General features: G+C 49.6%; 11 protein-coding genes across 11 annotated transcripts; 6 read left to right on the forward strand and 5 right to left on the reverse strand.

Annotated features, from left to right (window-relative positions):
• Positions 1-135: 135 nt before the first annotated feature.
• On the reverse strand, positions 136-3,065 carry FPRO_03158 (uncharacterized protein; the record flags this gene model as incomplete). Its single annotated transcript, XM_031226660.1, has 3 exons — positions 136-198; positions 259-2,093; positions 2,147-3,065. 3 exons carry the CDS (start codon positions 3,063-3,065, stop codon positions 136-138), a joined length of 2,817 nt encoding a protein of 938 aa, XP_031077175.1.
• A 738-nt stretch (positions 3,066-3,803) lies between these two features.
• On the forward strand, positions 3,804-5,535 carry FPRO_03157 (uncharacterized protein; the record flags this gene model as incomplete). Its single annotated transcript, XM_031226662.1, has 2 exons — positions 3,804-3,995; positions 4,042-5,535. The coding sequence occupies 2 exons, from the start codon at positions 3,804-3,806 to the stop codon at positions 5,533-5,535; spliced, it is 1,686 nt and encodes a 561-aa protein (XP_031077176.1).
• Positions 5,536-5,894: 359 nt separating this feature from the next.
• Positions 5,895-6,572, forward strand: FPRO_03156 (uncharacterized protein; the record flags this gene model as incomplete). Its single annotated transcript, XM_031226663.1, has 3 exons — positions 5,895-6,007; positions 6,035-6,093; positions 6,157-6,572. The coding sequence occupies 3 exons, from the start codon at positions 5,895-5,897 to the stop codon at positions 6,570-6,572; spliced, it is 588 nt and encodes a 195-aa protein (XP_031077177.1).
• Positions 6,573-7,659: 1,087 nt separating this feature from the next.
• On the reverse strand, positions 7,660-9,047 carry FPRO_03155 (putative YSC84 Protein involved in the organization of actin cytoskeleton; the record flags this gene model as incomplete). The annotated part of the gene is made up of 3 exons (XM_031226664.1): positions 7,660-7,723; positions 7,779-8,898; positions 9,011-9,047. The coding sequence occupies 3 exons, from the start codon at positions 9,045-9,047 to the stop codon at positions 7,660-7,662; spliced, it is 1,221 nt and encodes a 406-aa protein (XP_031077178.1).
• A 914-nt stretch (positions 9,048-9,961) lies between these two features.
• On the forward strand, positions 9,962-10,308 carry FPRO_03154 (uncharacterized protein; the record flags this gene model as incomplete). The annotated part of the gene is made up of 2 exons (XM_031226665.1): positions 9,962-10,096; positions 10,150-10,308. 2 exons carry the CDS (start codon positions 9,962-9,964, stop codon positions 10,306-10,308), a joined length of 294 nt encoding a protein of 97 aa, XP_031077179.1.
• A 347-nt stretch (positions 10,309-10,655) lies between these two features.
• On the reverse strand, positions 10,656-12,399 carry FPRO_03153 (uncharacterized protein; the record flags this gene model as incomplete). The annotated part of the gene is made up of 2 exons (XM_031226666.1): positions 10,656-12,232; positions 12,282-12,399. 2 exons carry the CDS (start codon positions 12,397-12,399, stop codon positions 10,656-10,658), a joined length of 1,695 nt encoding a protein of 564 aa, XP_031077180.1.
• Positions 12,400-13,280: 881 nt separating this feature from the next.
• Positions 13,281-13,941, forward strand: FPRO_03152 (uncharacterized protein; the record flags this gene model as incomplete). The annotated part of the gene is made up of 2 exons (XM_031226667.1): positions 13,281-13,506; positions 13,559-13,941. The coding sequence occupies 2 exons, from the start codon at positions 13,281-13,283 to the stop codon at positions 13,939-13,941; spliced, it is 609 nt and encodes a 202-aa protein (XP_031077181.1).
• A 224-nt stretch (positions 13,942-14,165) lies between these two features.
• On the reverse strand, positions 14,166-14,898 carry FPRO_03151 (uncharacterized protein; the record flags this gene model as incomplete). Its single annotated transcript, XM_031226668.1, has 2 exons — positions 14,166-14,738; positions 14,794-14,898. 2 exons carry the CDS (start codon positions 14,896-14,898, stop codon positions 14,166-14,168), a joined length of 678 nt encoding a protein of 225 aa, XP_031077182.1.
• A 1,082-nt stretch (positions 14,899-15,980) lies between these two features.
• Positions 15,981-17,189, forward strand: FPRO_03150 (uncharacterized protein; the record flags this gene model as incomplete). Its single annotated transcript, XM_031226669.1, has 2 exons — positions 15,981-16,746; positions 16,789-17,189. 2 exons carry the CDS (start codon positions 15,981-15,983, stop codon positions 17,187-17,189), a joined length of 1,167 nt encoding a protein of 388 aa, XP_031077183.1.
• Positions 17,190-17,875: 686 nt separating this feature from the next.
• FPRO_03149 (putative Acetyl-CoA acyltransferase) lies at positions 17,876-19,246 on the forward strand (the record flags this gene model as incomplete). Its single annotated transcript, XM_031226670.1, has 3 exons — positions 17,876-17,882; positions 17,939-18,030; positions 18,089-19,246. 3 exons carry the CDS (start codon positions 17,876-17,878, stop codon positions 19,244-19,246), a joined length of 1,257 nt encoding a protein of 418 aa, XP_031077184.1.
• A 65-nt stretch (positions 19,247-19,311) lies between these two features.
• FPRO_03148 (uncharacterized protein) lies at positions 19,312-20,800 on the reverse strand (the record flags this gene model as incomplete). The annotated part of the gene is made up of 3 exons (XM_031226671.1): positions 19,312-19,726; positions 19,775-20,516; positions 20,563-20,800. The coding sequence occupies 3 exons, from the start codon at positions 20,798-20,800 to the stop codon at positions 19,312-19,314; spliced, it is 1,395 nt and encodes a 464-aa protein (XP_031077185.1).
• Between the last annotated feature and the right edge of the window lie 1,495 nt (positions 20,801-22,295).

A 22,295-nucleotide genomic window follows, 5' to 3' on the forward strand; every position in this document is an offset into this window, starting at 1 on the left:
TCCTCATCAGTTTTCACTCATGCGAAGAAGCCTGTGAAAATCACTGCGAACAATGCCCCCTCAACACGAGGTTGCTTGAAAGCATGTCGTGACAACGCCCCATCTTTTTCCATTACGCCATCCTGCGAAACTGCATCATCGGCCCTGGTCGTAATTCTCAATGTGGACCAAATCAAGGAGTGATGCAATATAAGGGCTCTGCGAGGTTGATTAGTACAAGTAGCTTATGGCAAACGGTGATAGAATTGATAGACATACCAAGGCCCTGTTCTCTGCGAGGATCTCAAACAGTCGCGGTAACAGAGGGCGGAAAAGAACCTCATTCCAGCCTCCTATTTCACCCACTTTCTCTTGATTCTTGACCATCTCTTCCTCAGCCTCCGTTTTGACCACATTGCGAGCAATGTTCCTCAGTACTAACGCCGCGCTGAGTGGAATACCAGCTGCCTGGGGCGGGAGGTTTGGATTTCGCTCATCCCGTGCTGTTGCAGTTTCCTCAAAGGTCACAGCCATAGTCTTGGCGGGAACAATCCATGAACGCTCCGGTTTCCGACTGAGCGCGTCGTTGGGCAATGCTGAAGAGATGTGCGTGTTGATGTGTCTCGCGAAATCCTGAAGGTGCATTTTGGTGGACTTGGGATAGCGGGAGCACTGATCCCAGGTACAAATGTATTCCTTCTCGACGTTGTCGAATTGTCCCCCTTCATTTCGCTTCTCTCCTAGATGATCCACAAGGATGTGCTCCCAAAGTTTCTCAGGCTGAATGTAAAAGTGGCCACATTTCTCAAGCTTATTTTTAGGATTTGAGGCCCAAAGGCAACGCCCGTACTCCTTGCCATCCAAGTCAAGAGGTTTTGGTCTTGCACGGATACCGTGGATGATGAACTTTTGTTGCGGATCACCAGGCTCTCTAAGGACCTGCGCGTTTGAATCCTTATACACAGACGTACTGTTCCGGATGAAGTCGGCAGGTGTGATAAGAGGCTGATTGATGACCTTGAGTGGTGCGACAAATGCGTTTTGGTAGGCCTGCCAGGCGGCTAGTTGTGTCACAAAAGAGTTATTGTCCTCCTCGAAGAAGCAGCGAACCCAACGGTGAACACGATCTGGCTCTTCAAGCTTGAGCATCTCCTGAAGAAGATCCTCGGGCATAGGAGCAATCTGGTCACGAGCGGGAATTCTTTGCTCGGGTACAAGAACGAACTCGCGTTGTGTCTTACGAGCACCATGAGCCAGGAGGCGTGCAAGATGGTCAGTGAGGTTTTCTGGCGTCAAAGAGCGCATTAAGGTGTCCACGTTGGGCACAACAGCAGTGTACTGATAGAGGAAATCGAGACACGCGTCGATAAGCTCATCATCATTCAGCAAAAGCCAATTGGAAAGTCGCTGGAGCACGTGCCCAGGAACATTGCTTAGCTTGTTGGTAGCCTCGAGATTCATGGAGATGCGCCCCAGCGCCCGAAGAGAGGTCAGAATGATACCACGGTCATCAGACGTCAACTGCTCCAACAATGTCCTATACATAGGGTCGTCTGAGTCTAATGTCATGAACGGCGTCAACTGCTCAGCAATGTCCAGGGCAAGATGTTTCAGTTCCACAAGAGAATCCTTCTGCGGTAGGTTCAGAATGATGCAAATGAGATCCTTGATGGGAGGGAAGTCTGATATGTTGTGAGCATTTTCAGGTAAGGTGACCATGTTTCGCAACGTCAGGACAGCTTCAGTGATCAGCACCATATTGTCCGCAAATGACTCAGTTTGCAGAATGTCGGGTACATCCTTCTCAATGAGGTTTTCGATACGCTCCAGGATATCTTTTGTCCCATAGTTTCCATCGAGGGCACTTGGGTCACTAGAGTCATATGGAAGATTCCAAGATACGCTCCAGTTAACGTGGTAGAACAGATGTCCCACCTCAAGGGCTTTGTCAACTAGACCTTCGGCCAGACCTGGGAAGGAGTCGAACTTGTACTTATCACCTCGCTCAAACGATATTTTCACCAGATGACTGAGCGCAAAGGCTTGCTCAGCAGGAATATTTGACCGCAAAGCATTCAGACACCTCATGTAAATGTTAGGGCCATCAAAACCGGCTAATACAGCTAGTTAGTGGAAGAAAAGCACAAAATTACGGATGAGTACTCACTGCCAGGTTGCATCGGTTGACGAAGGTCAATGCGTGGGATTTGGCGTGGCTTCTGAAACTCGGTGGGCGCATTGCTTGGGGTTGGCACTGCGCGCAGTGTTAGGGGTTTAGAAAATCGCGGCTGATAGGCAGTGACCAAGTTGGATGTATTCTCAGTGTTAGTGGGGTGGTGAAGAACCGAGGGACCTCGGTTTCCCTGGTAATTCTGCTGTTGGTGCTGCTGAGGTATGTGCATGTTTGGGTGATGCGAGGGGGTTTGAGGAGGGTTCGCGGCTGGTGAGTTGGTACTGCTCGCATGGTGAGCAGAAGAATGTCGGGTTGTTCGTGAAGGTCCAGTATCCGGTTGAAAGATGACACGCTGAGGAGGTGCCTCCCGTAGTCCTCTAGAAGCACGCGCACTGGCAGCAGTGTCTGGCACGGGTCGCTCGCGGACGGGTGTACCATCGTCTCCCGAGGCCGCTGAGTCTGTGGCACCAACGTTGCTCTCTCTTTTCTTTCCCCAGAAATTTTCCCTTGTGCGCGACAACAACCCAGCGCCTTTAGCCGTCACATCCTCCAGAATATCCTTTGGTGGAGGCTCCTTTCCATGTACTGTGCTGATCTCAAACGCAGCCAAGTTCTTATAGAACTTCTCCTTCAACGAGAAGGCAGTGGAGGCTTCATTGTTAGAATAAATGCCCAGCTCTGACGCCATACGTCGCCATGCTAGCTTCTCCTCCGAGATCTTGTCATAACCACCACTCTCTACGACGTGATTGAAGACCTTGAACAAGTCAACATGCGTTGCGCCGACCTTGGGCTCTGGATCGAGTGTCGTTCCTCGCTTGGAGTGATAATCACGGAGTCGCGACATGAAGTCCTCGTATTCAGGCGTGCGATCTATCGTGTGCGGTGGCACCTCATTGCGAACGGGCGCCATATTGAGAGATCGGGCGATGAACTTGATTGTGCGCGGGTGGATAGAAACAGGATACGAGATGCGCAGTCGCGAAGAAGGGGGAGAGGTCTCTTGTCGTCGAGCTGTGTTGAATCTCGTGCGGTCACGAAAAATTCCCACGGATAGGCGCTTCCACCCAGCGTCTGAAAGGCTTCAATGGCCTTTGTATCGATAGTTGGCTGGTTTTAGAGATACCGTGGGTGCTTGCAGCTTGATCCACGATTCTCAAATCGCATGGGTCAGTCGCTGATAGTTTGCTTTGGCGCGGCGCGTCGAAGTCCTTGGGGGTAAGATTGCGCTAGCTTATCTCCACGTGACCCTTGGTCACAGCCTCCGCGCACGGTGGAAGTTCTCTTTTTCGGTAGGTACTTACAGGTAGGTACCTATCCATCCCTTGAACCTCAAATTCTCTGCCAAAGTCGAATTCATTAGGTATATTCTTGATGTGGATTTATATATTTTTACTTACATAGTAGGCAAGAAGGAGGCTGGCCTGTCGGGGCAAGTAGTATCTGCCTCCTACCTCAGATATTTATCGAGTGCTTCGAAGTGGAAGGAGAAACCAAGTCCTCAAGTTAGAGACCGATTGCATACCTACCTAGGTAGCACAAGGCGCATAAGACTTAGTCTCTGCGAACTTCAAACCAAACTCGATCAGAACCTTATCTCATTACTCTGCAGAGTACCTACCTATGCAGTCGTCCATTTTTGAGTTCTATCATGGCTGGTCCCCCGACTCCTGTGTCCGCGTGCCCACTCGTTTACTTAGAGATCCGCGATGGAGCGAATGCCAAAGCCTACAACTCTTCCCACCCACACAGTGCCTTCACTTTGACGATCGAGGGTGAAAGGTCGATCGGATCAGAGATGGGAATTTTGGTTCTTCTGATTCATAAAGGCAAACAACAAGTGGTATGGACTGGTGATGCTGGGCTCGAGTGGGAGGCTAATAGGCTAGGTTTCCCTTCGACTCAGTGAAATAAGAGGAGGACCATCGTCCTCTGCAGAGGCCATCAGCATCAATAAGGAAACTAATCGAATCTGTGTATCTGTACCCAAGAAGCCACAAGCGCTCCTCGCGCAGTTTGAGAGCAGGAGAGATTTCAGTGTTGCTGTATGCTTGCTGCAGAAGGCTGGGTTCTTCGCTAGCGAGGCAATACCAGCATCTCTTCTAACAGCTTCTCCTCAGCCTGTATCTCAAACACACGATGCCATGTTTGACACAAGGCCACGACTATCTTCAATCACACCGCCGACTTTATTGCCTCCGAATCATTTCCAAGGAACTGGTGCTTCACCTGACTTCTCGTTCACCACCATTTTGAACGCTCCTTCTCAGCATTCGCCATTTTCGACTGTCCCGACCCCGTACATGGAACAGACACAAAGAGCGCAGTCAATACCAATGCAAAACTATCTTCCAGGTACTCAAATGCGGCATACTAGTCCAGGGACGGCACAACTCAACCCATACCACATGTTCCTTGAAAAAGACGGCACACACTCACATATACCTCGCGTTGGGTCGCCTTTGAGGTACTCCTTCAACTCGAGCCCGCCTCCGACACAGTCACCAATCGGTAGGGCCGACATGGCGATGCCTCTAAGTGTGTCCACCACAGGCTCCCATGCACAGAGTCTCTCAGTTCGTGGAAGTCCTGAAGTCGGCTCTTTTGAAAGTCGCTCGGATGTTGATACCAAGAGCTGTAATACACGTGTAGACTTGACAAAAGACCTTTCGCCCGAACCGTACCGTCAACAGCCGTTGCAAGACCAGGACTTTCGCAAACAGATGCCTCGACCCAGACAGTTACCATTTGATTCACGCGCAAAGACCGCCGTACCATATAAGAAGCCTGAGGCGCATACAGGTATACGATCGGGGCTTGAGAAATCCTCCGACTCTAGAAAACCCAGGAGTTCCCCAAGCCGATCTTTAAGGAGAGATCCAACCAATTCAGGGAAAGGCCAAAGCACCGAACCCGCGTACAACACCACAAATAAGGGGCTAAACCAGAAGAATGGCAGAGTTCTTGCGTCAGAAAACACTGATGGTTATTCTAATGCAACTAGCAGTTTTGAAGATCATTCTCCTAGCTCTGAATCGGTGGGTACATTTGCGAGTGTGAAAGCCAAAGATGATAAGTACAAGGATGCAGAATGTCAGACAACCATCCCAAAAAGCTCAAAAGTTTCAACTGGCTCCCAGAGGTCCCCAGAATCAAGACAAGAAACCTCGGGTGTGGAGCTCCTACCATGGGTTATACTTAGTGACTACAACACGTTGAAGGATTTGAATCAAGCAACAACCCCGTTGGTTGAACAGTTCGAAGAGGATGTTGCCAGGGGCGGCGATGCAGCTTTGCTTGCACAGTTCTATTCAAAGCAGCTATGGGAAAGACGCAGAGACTTCTGGTATGCAAAGTTTCAAGTCATGGTCAGCGGGCAGTGACGACTGATTGGCGAGTTACCTGCCATATGAGCGGATAGTTGGAGGTTAAAGGAAGGAAACTCGGACATTTGACTATATTACGGGAGTTTAAGTTCTTGCAGGTAGGCAGACTGCTGATTTACTGTTGAGGCTGAGTCACCGTTCCTAATAATAAATTGTATCAACCACAACTACCTCCCCCATTCAACAACCGACCGAACCCTTTATGTCCTGTCCATCGAACTTATCACGGCATCAGGACGCCATTTAATGCCAAATTTGTTCATGGGGCTCAGTATTCTTGCGAAAACTCCACGTATTCCCATTGGTTAGAATTGAGCTGCATTTCTTTCTGTATTGCATTCATCCTAACTGCCACGATGTCGATATCAGACACAGTCCTACCAAGCATTGAAGACCCAAATATCCTTACAACCTTTCCGAAGCCTGGTCCCAGTCCCAGCGACAGAGAGATAATCCAAAGTCCCGAGATGTAACGGGTGCTGGACAAGTTCCCCAGCATTGATATCGAGAAACTGCTTGACATCCGGGCGAAACGAATACGCGAGTCCACGAAACGTAAGTTATAACTTCACATTTGTTACCATAGTGCATATATGTATTCTAATTATACAATTATAGGCACTAGCAAGCGGCTTACTAGTCGTTCTGGCTGGTTCTGTCGAAAGCAAGGCCTGAGGAACCTCTTTAAAGATATCCGTCTCAGCAATACCCAGGAGACGACCAACAAGGATTTCCGTCTCTGTCGAAACACCAGCCAGTGTCCCGATGGCCAACACACATTGGACTGGTCCGAGAAGAGGGGCAGCGACATTATGATTGTTAGTCGTCTTTCTCGCAATATGTGCAAGCATGGAGGTCAAAACAGACTCAAGCTCTGGACCAGGTTTCACAAAGATATACGGGACGTTATCAACCAGCGAATTCAAGAGATCGAGAACGCTAATGGGGAACTTGCGAGGGCTTTCTACATCATCCAGGTCATAAGTACACCCCAAGAGTTAGCCTGGCACTTCATTCGCAAGCATCCCTGGTAAAGCACCTAGTTCAAAATCAGGGTAGTCCTGCCACAGTTGGTGCGTTTCAAGGCTGTATTATTTGCAAATACCCTTGATTGATTACGTTTTTCATTGAAGCTTTTGTTAATGCACTCTCAAGTTCAAAGGCAATCATAGTTCACAAGCAAAATCTGAGGATCTACCTGTTACTGGTCTACGGACTGAGATCACAAAGTGAGCCTCTTCCAGCATTTACAGAACGGTTGATTAATACATGGCACTAGATAAATTCAAGTATTTCTTTCTAGGGCCTTGTGTGAGCTCTGTTGCAAAGGCCCGGCAAAGGCTCAAGTTTTGATGCCCCTCGGCGATGAAATCATTGCTTGGACGTAATAAGGACTAGGAATCTGCCTGAAGTGAGAAAGCCACTGGTCAAGAAAACGTATTCATTGTGATCCCAGATTTGGAATGCCGTTTGTCGTTGATATTGAGCCTGGCATGTACAAACTTCTCAATGTATTTTAAGGGGTACCACTCATCCCCAACTAGCCATGATAGAGTTAACTAGATTGTGTGTGAACGGTCAGCTATAACGTGCATAATTTCACTATCTCTACATCTATGTGGAACCGTGAATACTTTTACTGCAGTACTTTCGGATGTGGCATCTTCATACGGTTTCTGTTATGGTGTCGAGCCGTCATGTGCGCCTACTGAGCCTTATTGCTTTTCAACTATGAGAACAGCTATTCCAAAGCCGTATCTATGTTAGGTTCCTAAAGCTCGAGTTGGGAATGTTCGATGTGTCGGTTTGATAGATCTGATGGAGACACCATGAGCTTAGATATCTACTAGCCAACACGCCTCGCATGTGATGGCTAGGGTCCATGAGCCAATACACCGTTTAGTAAAGTCTCGGGTGTGACAAAAATTCCATCTCCTACAAATGTGTGGTTTTTTATGATTCAAAAGCTTGTGGAGGACATATGATGTGTAAAACTGTACAGTCTTTTACAGCCGCCATTTTCCAAGATAGACGTAAGACAAAAAAAGCCGTCGTATTCATAAGGTATCCTTCCGAAACGTGCCTAAAGGGTATTTAAATCGATACAAAAGATAACAACCGCTACTCCTTCATCTTGACATAGTTACTGGGGAAGATGCCCGTTCTTGTGCCAATTTGTCCGGTCCTAGGCGCTGTTAGTTATTGCGGCGGTGTTTAAGCGATTCGCGTTGAATACATACCACCAGTCGTTATCACTCTCGGTTCGCTTTAAAACGGTGATGACATCGCCCTTCTTGAAACCCAGATCACCTGGTTGGTCCGCGTCAAAGTTGTACACAGCAACAGCCTCGTTCTTCTTAAGCATTGCTTGCTTGGCGCCAAAGTTGGGCTTGGGAGCCGCTGGCCGTCCGGGGCCAGCCTTCTTCTCGGCGCCGAACCCTCCCGAACCTCCTGTGGGATTGTCACTATAAACGTAGTCGTTGTTCGCTCCACCACCAGAAGCAAATGTGCTAGAACGTGTGGGCCCGCCAAAACCGCCTGGTCTGTCGTATATATCGTCCTGCCATGTATTCGAACGGCTGGGTCGTCCGAAGCTATCATCGTATGAGCCTGAGCCTGTACGATCGCGCTGCACGCCCTCGCCCATCGCGGATCCTCGGCGACCGTTCCACACAACGTCGTCGTGCTGATCGTCGTATACAGGAATGTCGTTGTACATGGCGTCGTCACCACCGCCTCTCATACCATTGAAAACGCGCGAGTTAAGAATATTCATGAGAGGGGCAGCTTGAGGAGGTGGCCTCACAGAACCGGTAAGGAGCTGCTGCGCTGTGAAGCGCTGGCCGTACATCTTCTCATTAGCATCACGGCGCTCAATAATGGCAGATCCCTCAAGGGAAACACCAGCAAAGAGACCCTTGGTCTTGGAGTAACTGAAGATACCGGCGACACCTTTCAGCGATGCAGCGCCGGCTGCTTCGGCATTGCGACCAACGGGTCCAGCTGCCAAGGAGACATTGCCACCTAGTGTCAAAGAGCCAGCTTGGGCAAAGGACCGGACGGCGCTCGAATCGTTTAGAATAAAGACAAAATCGGTCAATTCGAAACCAACTTGACCACCGAAGCCGGCTCCGGCGGTCGCAATAGCGCTCGGAGCGCTCCAACCACCCTCGGGAAGTCGGGCGACGACGAGACCGCTGCCAAAACGGCCTGAGCCGAGGAAGCCGGCCTTGAGAACAGTGATGATGGCAAGGCCTTTAGCATTGGCGAGGATGGACGGAGGAATGACCTTGTCGGGACCGAAAGACTGGCGAGGGTTGATGAAAGAAGTCAGGATCTTGCCGCACTTCTTACATTCCGCTATTGGGGAGTTGTGTTAGCCATGTCTCGCACTTGAGTTGATCGCTTCATTGAGGGGCGGAGTAGCCCATGATGCGCGATCATGAGTGCGGAATTTGGTGGTTCAACTTACACGCCATAGACGACGGGAGGGGATTGTTGAGGCCCATCTCGATACACTCAACCAAATCGCTCAAGAGATGCAATGCACAAACAGGAACAGGGATCGAAAGTTGTCTTCGCGCAAGTCGAAAACTGTTGTTGGAGGAGCCAGGAAGCTCTCAGTACAAGGGCGATGGGTGGGGTTGATATGATAGGTATAGTAACCCAGCTTGTCCGGGTTGCGTCGTCACCAGACGAGTTACTGCTGCGCCTCGATGGTATATGCCAAGGAGTGGACGTAAGCAAACGAGTGTAGAATATTCTGCGGCGATATTATACAAGGACTTGTAAGATCGACAAAGCTACAAAGAAGGGAAAGTAGTGGTCTCAAGTCTACACTATTAGGTGCAGACGTTGGGCAATGCAGATTCACGGCACCTCGTAATGGGGAGCTTCCATGTCCTGTGGCGCAGCAATCCAAGTCAACGTGACAGCGTGATTAACAACGAATCCACTGAACTTGGAGCCTTTTACGACTGCCCAACCATTTTCTTTCATCTGGCCTTGTCTGTTACATGTTGCCCCGCCTTAGGCGCCAGGGTATAGTACATTTACAGCTTTCCTTTGGTACATGGAGAAATCTCCAGTTTCTGGGTGGATGGAGGTGTGGCTGTTAGCTGAAGTGTGGCGGTGTCGGCATTGGAGTACGTACCGCTGAATGTCCAGCGCGCCCGCGTGAGGTGGCCGTGGCGGACTTTGGGGCCGATCGAGGAGGTCGTCATGGCTATCGGTTTCGTGTTAGAACTCGAACCCCTTTCATAACTTGGCACTTGACATTTCGAGGATACATTTCGCAACGACGAGGACATCTTGTCTTCTACAAAGCGACGACAAACACGCACCAAATAATCTGTTCCCATCGAAAGCCAGACCGTGCCGACAACCCCTGTTTCGCCATCCCTAACTTCCGCCAAACCTCATCATGTCCGAAGCCTACGAACGAGAGCGCCAGAACAATGCGCGCCTGGATGAGCTCTCTGCAAAGGTCTCCGCCCTTCGCGGTGTGACAGTCGACATTTACGATAATGCCCGGGCTCAGGATGTCATCGACAACACCGTCTGTCTACCCCCTTCGAAAGCGACAGTTTATAGCCTACTAACCTCAACCAGTCCGATACTTTCTCCTCCATGACCACACAGATGAAGGGCTCTGCTGGCCGCTTAACTCGCATGGCTGCATCAGGCAACCGTATCGCTATTCTCAAACTTTCAGGAATCGTTATTGGCGTTTTCTTGGTGTTATTCTACGGGGCTAAACTGTTGTTCTAAGACCCTTGATACAGATATAAGCTGGACATGGCATCCGTCGTGAAGGGAAGACGAACATTCACCAGGTGGTACACACAGGTGATCAAAGGCATCCAAATGTCCACGGCTAAAAGGCTAAGGAGTCGTGCCTCAGGATTTTTACTGTTTTCGCAGCGTTGGGCCGGCGTTATTTGAATACACTCACATTGCTTCTCACACGAACCAATGTCATAATGGTCGTACAATTTTTTAAGTCATCCTGTTTCGCATCTACTTGACTCCTAACATGCAAACGCCAATCATGCCTGCAACTGTTTTATAGAAACCTCCGCCCCAAAAGTCATCTAGATGTTTCCAAAACTCACTGCCTACTGCCACACGTTCGAGAACAAGTCTTCATCTCCGCCAAAGCCACCGCTTGGCTTGGTTTGGCCGCCACTGCCACCAGCAGCAGGTCCACTGCTTGTCCATCCTCCGAACTCCTCATCCGCCGAAACCTTGGGCGATGCAATAGGATTGAAGCCTCCTGATGCCCCAGGGACGATGGGTGTGTTGGCAAAGGCTCCTCCCGTGTTGCCCCAACCAAAATCGCTCGCCGCGGGCTTTGGTGGTTCAGGGGCTTTCTGGATGGGAGCTGGTGCAGGGGCTGCAGGGGCTGCAGGGGCTGCAGGGGCTCCCCAATCACTTCCGCCCCAAACATCAGCACCAGAGAAACCACCCATAGAACCGGCTGCGTTAGCAGTTGTCGTCGTACTGGTTGGCGCGGCGGCAGGAGGGCTTTGGGGAGAAGAGAGGTTGAAGACGGAGTTGGTAGAAGCAACTGCGGGTTGTGGTGGAGGAGGCGATGTGGTCACAGGTGCGGAAAGATCAAAGAGGTCACCCATAGCGGAGGATTGAGCGGGCTTGGGCGGGACAGGAGCAGCAGAAGCAGCCGGCGGTGGGGAGGAAAAGCCACCGAAGTTCGAGAAGTTGGAAGACTGCTGCTGGTAGGTAGGGGCAGCGGGTTGGGAGGGTTTGTTGTTGAAGAAGCTACCTCCTCCTAGGCCACCAAAGGCATTGCTGCTTGATGTTGTACGACTGGCAGAGCTGAGGCTGGCAAAAGGGTCGGGAGCGGCGGGCTTAGGGGGATTCGAGATGCTGAGACCACCAAAGGCGTCGTTGAAGCCACCAACAGAGCCTTGAGACTGGTGGCTGAAAGTGGGAGAGGCAAGGCCACCAAAGCCTCCCGCTGATGACTGTTGCTGAGGTTGAGCGGGAGGTTGAGGTTTAGGCGCAGTAGCATATAAAGATAGGATAGATTGTTTCAAATCGGGACGAGACTGGCCGCTCGGAGCGGTACCAGTTGTGCTGGCCGGTCGAGGAGGAGCCGCGGGCTCGCCAAAGAAGTCGAGTCCAAGTAGTGAGTCCTTTGTACTTGTTGCCCTCGGAGGAGCAGGCTCTGCCTTAGGAGCCACCTTCGCCGCATGAGGAGCAGCGCTGCTTGATCGCACAGGGACAGGGTCTCCGCCGATAAGATCTCCCTGAGGTGCAGGGATAGATTTCGGTGCTTGTGAGTTGCCTAGGGATGCCTTTCTGATGGACTCCTTGCGCTCTATGACTTGCTTCTCCTTTACAATGCTAAGGGGTACATCGTCGTCGCCATCAGCATCTAGAGTAGCAGGATCGGGCATGGGGCCGTCCATAACCCATCGCTTGAGTTCGTACTTTGTTCGGATAAAGTTCTCGATCTTGGCTTCAGAGGGGGCATGACCTGGCGCAAGCTTGGCCTCCCAGTATTTATTGGCGCGAGCATTTCCCCAGCTCAAAACGCTTTGGAGTTGTTCGTCGGTCCAAGAATCGAGGTCGACGGACTTGACTCGGCTGATGTGGGTGCCCATGCCACGATGGATGCCCGAACATCGGATACAGATGAAGACACCAAGGTTCCAGCTGGCCCATCGAGGATCTAAAATGGTCAGATGGATGTGCTAGCAAGCTCGTAGTCTAATACATACGCTTGTTTCGTTTACAATCAGAGCAGACCTTATTGGCCTCCAACTTGAGGAGACTCTTGATGGTAGCTTGGTTTTGCGCCGCCCGCTCAGCAGCGGGGTTCGGGGCTCTCCTAGACATGGTGATGCTGATTGATGAAAATCAGAGCAAGTTCGTTATGAGTTGTGGTGGGAGTCGAGGTAAAGGGATTCGAAGCGTCACTCTGAACGAGCGTTGTTGCAAAGTGGCAACCTGTTCGAAAAGGGTGTGCCTAGAATTGGATGAATGTTGATAGGGAGGTGCCAAGGTGGTCGGTGATGTTCCCTTTAGCTGCCCAGCGGAATTAATGCATGGGCGGGGCGGGTCTGGACACTGCGCGGTAGGTACCTGACCCCTGGAATTGGCGGGGGGTTACAAGACTGCACCAGCCACTGGATGATCGAAGCTTGAGGGAGGCTTCCTTTCAACTATCCATATCTTTTGTGAATACTAGTAGAGTCGAGTCGACCAAATTTGCATTTTAATTAATTATCTTAGCCTGCCCATTGTCTCAAAGAAACTCAGACCCACGGCTTATCTTCGCAGGTGAATTTATCTGTCTCACATTTTGAAATGCAGTTACCAACCTTGGGGACTTCAACCATTTTGGTAAGATGCGAAACATGGGGGCTGAAACCGAAGTCTTATCGTAGTCGAAGAAAATAAGACTTTTTTAAGCTTTTTAGAGTAATCTTCTCTTAAAGTTGAATCATCAAATTACCGGATTTGGAATTGTACCAGCGTATTCAGGCGCAATACTCGAGCCGTTGGGCCACAAAGAGCGTAAAGCGGAATAATCAAGATGTGGCTGTGGTAGGCTTAGCAGCAATAATTCGATGATGCAAATGATTCCACAGTTCGCAACCCATGATTTGTCAACTGGTTGCCACTAAGGTCCGGGACTTATAACGTCTCTCTTCAAGGTCATGTATGATAACTCATCTTCAATCAAATATAAATAACCATATATAACTCCCTTCTCAATGCGCTTCTCTCCATTACTGTCAACACTCTTCTACACTTTCTCAAACATCACCCGCGTGAGACCTCCTCTGCCTTCACACCTGGCCTTTCGACCTATTCCCCTGCGATCTATGTCTGGTATTCCTCTGCTGGGCGCTTTATTTGGCACTTCATCCAAGAACTCTTCCAATATGTCGTACCCTGATCAACGTTCAAACGACGAGTGGCGGGCTGTCCTCAACAAGGGTATGTTCTTGCACTGCTAGCATCTCTTCTGCACAGTAACTAACATTCGCAGAGCAATTCCGTATCCTGCGTGAGAAGGGTACCGAACCTCCTGGCTCTGGAAAGTTTGACAAGCACTATCCTGAGCAGGGTGTCTATACCTGCGCTGGTTGTGACGCTCCGCTTTATAAGGCGAGCCACAAGTTCAGCTCCGGTTGCGGCTGGCCAGCCTACTTTGACAGCATCCCTGGTGCCGTTGTCCGTCACGAAGATCGCGCTTTCGGTATGGCACGAACGGAGATTGTATGTGCCAACTGCGGCGGTCACCTAGGACATGTGTTCAAGGGCGAGGGCTTTGACACGCCCACTGATGAGCGTCACTGCGTGAACAGCGTCAGCCTAAGCTTTTCACCCGACAATAAGACTGTCAAGGATAAGCCCGAAAGCAAGGCTTGATTCGAATTATCAGGTATCTGGAGAGACGAATGATGAGATTACGAGCGGCATTGGTATGAATGAGGAGCATATGGCGCAGAGTGTGAAGTGTGGTACTTAGCTGAAATTGAAACATGAAAACATTAAACAACGAACGGATTCTACAGTGACTGGTCTTGGAGTTCTCCTTCAGCTGAAAGTTGGCTGTTGCACATCCCAACCCGCTTAAGATTTATCAAATCGTTTCAATCAAATCTCTCAGGAAAGTATAACCATTCTCCACGTTCCGCATCCCAGTGTCGGAATCTTTGAGATCTCTGGTCCCAGGTCCAGTAATCGTCGTCCATGTCACCGTCTTCGGAGAACTTGATTTCGGGTGGTGTCAAGGCTTCTCCCTGTATATATGCTTCTTCGATATCGGCTTCCACGGGTTGGTCCTCAAAGGTAACATCCAGAGAACGTATTCTTTCCTCCAAACCATCTGCTAGCGAAGTTTCAGTCTTTCCATCAAGTCTTCTTTGAACGTTTGTATTCCTTTCTGTGCGAGTGTCGGTCATCTCATCCTTGACTAAAGATCCTTTTTCTTGGGTTCCATTGTGTCCTGGGGATGTATATGTCGAATTTTTCAATCCCTCTTCAGCACAGGATATAATAAATGATGCTGCGGAGACTCGAGGCACTTGACCTTGATAGACGGACTTCCGCTGGGGATCCATCAGCTGTCTCTTATGAGATTTCCCTCTCGCGGATGCTTCCGCATAACGGACTGTACTATAATTATTTCCTTTTCCGGTATAGAGCTGGCCAGGCATGAGCACCTTAAAAGACATTAGTTCAAAGTCGTGTGACGGATATTTGAAGAAGCATTCATACCTTGACCAATGCATTGTAGCAACTATGTCCATTGTTTTCTTGGACATCCGTCCTATCTACCGGACAGCGCATGAACAAGGCTTTGATAGCAATTTTGGGGGCCATCAAATCGACCAATCTAATTGTGTTCCTGACTTGAGTCAAGTTTATACCTGGAAGACTTGTAATGCGATTAACAGTAATTATGTGAAACCAGCTTTCAGGAGGACTATGGCGTAAGTCAGAAATAGCGGGTATACTCATGGCAACAATATACTGACTGTAGTAACTTCCGGTGAATATTGAATCTGAGTCTTCATTGATACCTGTTGAGTGCATAGATGATCATTTTTATGTCCTGGCCGCATTGAGGTAACTCGGAAATGGGCGGCATTCAGCTTTCAGAGTCGTAATACATTACGATGACAAGGCGAATGTGTTATTCCATGAGGCATGCCACTTCGTAATCATTTACTATGAAACTGGTCATTTTGAATATTGTTTCTGTCAGAGCCCGACGCCCGGTGACTTATGCTCCTTTGAGGCGCAGCACTGACAACACCATATCCGGTTGCCTTTCATATTGAGGTTGAAAAGGCCCACGATTGTGACAAGGCGATGACAGTTACAGAAGTGGAATGTAACTGTGATTGAAACTCGCATCCGCGCCTCATCAGAGGTGATAAGATGCAGTTCCTCGCTTTCAACCATGCATGGCCAGTCTCGGTCGCACAACGCACAGAGGCGGCTCTTTATTTCACCGTTAGCAGCACAGCCCGCCTTCGATATGTCGGTAAAGCGAGGCTGTGCACAGCGACAAGCACCAGAGACCACTCAAAACGCTTATTCTTTGGGTGTTTGATGGAAAAGAGGATCGAGGCAGACAATTGGACCAGTATGCCTCGGAATAAAGAAGCGTGCTGCTACAGGGTCTAATCCAATGGCTGGCCACAGACATCTGCACTTTTGCTGCGCTGCCTGTCCACGATGTCGAGGAAAACCTAGCAGAGGTGATTTCACTCAGACATCGAACCTCATATACTTGTTGCATATATCAGCTTGAATTTCATACCCCCGCTGCTCCATTCTTCATTGTGTCTAGTTCCTGTTTAAGAATCGAGGTCCCTGTTTTTTTAAACGATATTTACTCTTTTCCAGGCACTATTATCTGCCTTACATCCATTTCGTCTACACTCTAACATTTACCAATGACTCCGCCGAGCAGACAAAGAAACCCAGCTCTGGCTGGTAGGCCTGGTCGCCTGAAACTCAGCGTGGAAGAAGCCATCAGACAAGCTTCCCCTCGCTCGCGGTCGCCCTCTACACTCAGTCCCATCTCCAAGGATCGATCAAGGCGTCGAAGTAGTTCGTCGACTACTTCTCACACTATTGAGTCATTCCGACGGCGGGCCAGAAGTGACAGGTACTTTGATCCTCTGGGCTTTCAAGCCCAGACGAATCAACCCGAAACTTGCATAACATTTCCACCTCTTGGCTCCCAGGACTCTTCGCCATTCCCTCGATTATCCGTGGACGAGTCCGCCGTTTTCACAGACGAGGAGCCTCCAAGCCAAGGCCAGTCTCCTATTTCTCCGCTATCAGGCCCCAACTGGCAGATGCCAGCACAGCCCCTAAGAACTCAGTCAGCACGAGTCAAACATGAACAGATGATCCGAGTTACTCTCAAAACCCAGACCACCGAAGTACCGTGTATTGCCAAGTGCTATCTCACTCGAGATTCGAGTGTCGTCGATAACGACTTTGCTCGCAACTGGGGCGTCAAGATACATCCAGTGCCCAAGCCTCGCTGGAAAGACGCCCGACACTGGTGCGAACTGGATGTAATTGACGTGGAAACAATTGGCAGTGTTCAAAAGCAACTGTCAATTCGGCTTGGCAAGCTTCCAGACCAACGGGTCAGTGTTGAGCTTGGCATCGATGCACTCAAGGCTCTGCATCTAGTTGATGAAACTGGTAGGTAGAATGTCGTACTGATTAGCTCATGTCAGAATGTAGCTAACCCAAAGATAGAACAGTTGTCTCGATCTGCACCTCCAAGCCAATATCTACCATGGACTGGCATCAGCCCTCCTTATATGCAGCAACCTCAGGATATCCTCGGACCGTATGTGCTTACACCTCCAGTACCACAACAATACACCACTGGCCGTAATCGGGCCCTTACGGTACCGTCGATACCTTCTATCAGGATAGATACATCGTTCGATACTTCACTTTCGGTACCAAAATCCGTGGGCGACTCAGGTTCTGGTGAAGACTCAAGTTCACCTTGGGATTGGGATGCTCTGTCGATAGCATCTCAGTCATATCAAGAAGAGGACCCGAGCGCCGCCTGGAGTCCGGCTGTTTCGGACTGCGGTGGCCTTTCCTCTTCTTTTGACACTTGTATGAAATAACAATCCGCGGCTAGGGGATTTCCTGTTGATCATCTTTGTTTGTTTGTTTGGTTGTTTACTTTCCTTGGTGTAGAATGGCGTTGGTCTTGTATTAAAATTCTTATTATGTTTTCTTACATAGATACCCAGTTCGGGAACGGCGGTGTCACGAATCAAGTTCGCCAATCTTCAACGAGTCGGTTATTTCCTTGTGATAATTGGGGGACCACGTGCTTATCAGACTCAGATCAAATCGTCATTTTTTGGAGTATTTCTTACTTTACTAGCCACCGCGTGACGCAAGAGTGAAAGCAGTTGGAGAAGTTCCCCCGCGCTGAAAGCTGGGGAAATAACATGTGATCGGACACTAAAAAGAGGCGCTAGCAACGCCAAGACTGGGGCGACGAGATGCCTCGGTCGGTCGGTCTCACGGTTTGAAGTCCGTTCTTAGCTGGTCTCCATCTTCGGCCATTCTTTACCATCTTCTCCTGTGACAAAGCTGACCAAGCCCGAGTCTACTTCTACTCCTGCACAACATCCGAGGTCTAGCAAGGTTTCTCTCTGTATAATAATCCTTCCTCTCTTATACTTTTTCTCCGCCTCAATCAAACTTCTGTCCTCTGTTTTGCGCATTATACCCCAGTACTACCTACTCAGATCTCTCCCTCACCTCAATCACTTTTATCTATCCTTACATCATAGCAAAAATGGGTGGTATGTCTTCTTGTCGCACTGCGATCATCGCAAACTCGAACTAACTGTCTTTCCAGTCACCGACAGAATCATTCAGATTGGAGGCCAGATCTCTGGCAACCCGACCGCTGGCGGTCGCGAGAAGATCCTCCAGAAGAACCCTGACGATGTATGTTGCCAAGCATTGCCGTCCGTATGCGCCGATACAGTTTACTGACCATACATAGATCGTTGTCACCGCTGCCTGCCGAAGCGCATTCACCAAGGGAGGCCGCGGTGGTTTCAAGGACACCCCCGCTGCTGATCTCATGGCTGGTGTTCTCAAGGCCATCCTCGACCGCTCAAAGATCAACCCTGCTCTCGTCGAGGACCTATGCGTTGGAACCGTTCTCGCCCCCGGTGGCGGCGCAACCGAGATGCGAGCTGCCAGCTTGGTTGCCGGTTTCCCTGAATCTATCGCCGTCCGAACCCTCAACAGGCAGTGCTCTTCTGGTCTCCAGGCTACCGTCGATGTCGCCAACCAGATCAAGACTGGTATGATCGATATTGGTATCGGTGCTGGTGTTGAGAGCATGTCCCTGAACTATGGCCCTGGCGCTGTCTCCGAATTCTCAGAGGCCTTTGAGAACCACCCCGAGGCTGCCAACTGTAAGGTGCCCATGGGTGTCCTCTCTGAGCAGATGGCCAAGGACCTCAACGTCACCCGAGCTGCACAGGACGCCTTCGCTGCCTCATCATACCAGAAGGCCGTCAAGGCCCAAAAAGCAGGACTCTTTGACGAGGAGATTGCTCCCCTCAAGGTCAAGTTCGAGGACAAGGAGGGTAACACCAAGGAGATTACCGTCTCCAAGGATGATGGTGTCCGTGATGGCATCACTGCTGAGTCTCTGGGTAAGATCCGCCCTGCTTTTGCCAAGGACGGCTCTATCCATGCTGGTAACGCCAGTCAGATTTCCGACGGCGCTGCCGCTGTCCTCCTCATGAAGCGATCTACTGCCGAGAAGCTTGGACAGAAAATCCTCGGCAAGTACGTTTGCGCCTCGATTGTCGGTGTCAAGCCCCTTCTTATGGGACAGGGCCCCTGGAAGGCTATTCCCAAGGCTCTCGACCTTGCCGGTATCTCCAAGGATGATGTCGATATCTGGGAGATCAACGAGGCTTTTGCCAGTCAGTGTTTGTGGTGTGCCAACGAGCTGGGTATTCCCCAAGAGAAGATCAACCCCAAGGGAGGTGCTATTGCCTTTGGCCATCCCCTAGGCTGCACTGGTGCCCGACAGGTCTCTACTCTCCTATATGAGTTGAAGCGAACAGGCCAAAAGGTTGGCGCAACATCCATGTGTGTAGGAACTGGTATGGGTATGGCCGCCATCTGGGTCGCCGAGTAGAGTTTGTGTACAAATATTCACAGCATGTATTAAGAGCATTTAGTATTTACTTCGATTTATCCTCTCTAAAATCCTTCTATCCGGGTTCCTACATTCTTCTCATTTGCAACCTCAATGAGATGTGTTCCCACCACGAGATCCATCAGTCCAAGCCCGACACTCTTGTATACTACAGTACCGTCCCTCAACCAACGACAGAGATGGTCCTCTGATTTTCTCTTTTCCTTGTCCAGAGAGGTACTGGAGTTCTTTCTCGAATGGAAAAAGGAGCTTGATCTGCGCCCTTCTGAATCTACTGAACCTGTAGGGCTGGTCGGGGGGTCACTGGCATTGCTTCCGCTGCCATAGACCGTGGACATGGAGCTCATCCTACCATGGATATCTAGTTTATCCATGTCAGAAGAGAAAGATGCCTGACTGCTGGAGAATCCGTCAGACTCCTCTATAGCTAGACGATGGAGCATCACAAGTTCCCCCAGCCTGCCATTGATGTCAGTGACTGTTTAGAGGGGATGGATAAGCACATACTCTACAAGTTGATGGGGCCCAATATTGGCAGCAATAATCTCGCCTGCTTCTTTGAGCACGCCTCTGATATTATCAACGACGATGACTCCGCCTTCGACTGCATGCTTGTGGAAATGTCGATGAGGCTTGTCCTCCCTCTTTACTGCTAGCTGGATAAGGTCATTTGGAAGCTCCCGCATTTCTGGTGTATAACTTCCGACAGCAATGATTAGTCTTCCTTTCTTGCGGCCCTCATGAGACGTTAAGATAGATCCATCAAAGAGGTCTTTTTGCGAGGCTGTGCAGCAGTAGATCACATCTGCATCCCTTATCTGATCTTTTATGAGGCGTCGATACTCGTGGAACGCAGGGATCAGGAGACCGAACTTGGTGTCCGACCAACCTTCTCGTCTCTTAATCTCAGGAGGGATACTGGCGAATCTCTTCAGAATGCCGGTCGCTTTATCGCTCCACCTATGGTTTATAACATGAACGTGTTTAATAGTACTGCCGCGGATCATCAGGGCAAGCCGGATATGCCAGTAAGCCTGAAGACCGCTGCCAAATACTGTCAAGGTCTTGACATGATTGCGGCGCTCCAACAAACAGGTAGATGCCAGGGCTGTTCTGAATGCTGTGAGAGCTGTTGCATTGACGATTCCAAGTGGTGATCCATCTGGCCGGAACAGGTTGAGAACACCAGTAGGACTGATCTGTGTAACCCTGGAATCCTGGGATGCTTCCGTACTCGTCAAGGAAATTACTTATTGGTTAGATTGATTCGTCTATACTGTGAGATGAAGTCTCACCTTTGCAGCCCATTCCACACGGAGCACATGAGGGCATATATAGTGTCCTAGCCATGGTCTCTGGATGTAGTGTTGAGATGCGTTCTGGCTGCTGAAAGGCTTCCTCAAGAGCCGGCACTCCGGTAGAGAATTCGTGTAGGGATGAAGCCAGAACATGGCGGAACTCATCAAGCTCGTCAACGGTAAGACCTTCCAGGATGGAGTTAACCTGGTCATTGGACAGAACGGTATAAGTCATTTTCCGTAAGGCTTCATTCACTGGACTATTTTTCCGGAATGTAGGAGGTATTAATAGCAGGGAGCTTGCAATGAGGCAGTTTGTACAATTGGTGGTTCGCGGGTTGTTTGCTTGAGTTTCACAGTCAGATCATGGGCTAGAGACCAATCAGTGTTGCTTGATAAGCTACAAAGACAGAATTGATGCGTGTTAAAGATGATGTAATGGTGTAGAGGGAGCTTATTTATAGGTATGGAACTTTGGCAGGTCCCCGGATCTTCTACGGGAGGAAACACTCCACCCCAACACGTGGTAAGAATAAGGTACGATCGCGCAGGCCATGGAACGTTTAGTTGGGTGTTGTTGGCAGGACTGAATTGAGGCTATTCCTGTGAGAAGATCTCGATTGGGGTAGCTCTAGATGACGGATTCGCTTACTCGTGTAACATGACTGAAGTTGATCGATTGTCACGCATCCGTAGCTGGTCAATATAGTTCTGTAGAACGCTAATTATGAAAGTAAACCAAGGGATAATATTCAGAGCATGAAGTCAGTCTTGTGCTTATTATAGCATCACAAACTTCTCGAACTGTAAAGTCCAAAATGCCAGCTGGTCTTTAAAGTCTGGAGTATGGTCGATTCATGGCTAAGGTACCTACCACAATACCTAGGTATGCATGAACCTTGAGTGTTGATTCGTGGGCTTAAAATACAGCTTTTGAAGGGTGCCTGGATCTCAATATACCCTCACCTCAAGCTGATGTCTTCGAATACGAATCCGTGGAGCTCCAAAGCATCCACTGGCCGACTGAGCTTTGTCATTAATAAACTTGGCGATTGTCTCTGTGAAAGACTCCATTTGAGAACCAACTCCGCTTCACTCTGGGCGAGGCTTGGCGATGCCGCGTGGTCAACGTACGTCACTTGGCTGTGCAGAGAATAGAGTTGCCTAAACAGAAAGTGAATACATGTTAAGCAAGACAGCACAAAGTCAGAAAAGAACAGAAAAGAAAAGAAAAGAAACAAGGACTACAAAAGCCTCTTGGTTGCGTCTCAGCAGACCCAGAGACCCGAAACCAAAACCCTTTGTCTCATGTTCACCAACTCGACCTCTACTATCCACTATCAACAGTGCACCATCCATCCTCGTTACAGGACCCGTTCCCCTACAAACACAAAACAGCCAATGCCCCGTGGAGCATCCACTCGCCTGCCCTTCCATTAACTCGCCCGTCCGTATCGAGACTTGGAGCCAAGCCCTTTGACCCTGCACCAGCCTCAATCAAAATTGGGGACTACCTCAGCAACCATACCATACCTACACCTGACGAAGAGGCTACGTTCATCATTTCAAACTTCGCATCCCCGTCGTCACAACAATTCAAACTCTCCACCTCTCGACCAAGTCTCCATCGCCGTCGCAACAATCGACATTTCTCGTTACGCTTTACTGCAATCAATTTACGATCTCGAATTGGTCTCTTAGAAAACATCAGCCACTTTCTTCCTCGGCTG

This window comes from Fusarium proliferatum, assembly GCF_900067095.1.
Source record: "Fusarium proliferatum ET1 genome assembly, contig: FPRO_scaffold002, whole genome shotgun sequence".
In the NCBI taxonomy this organism is placed as follows: Eukaryota; Fungi; Ascomycota; class Sordariomycetes; order Hypocreales; family Nectriaceae; genus Fusarium; species Fusarium proliferatum.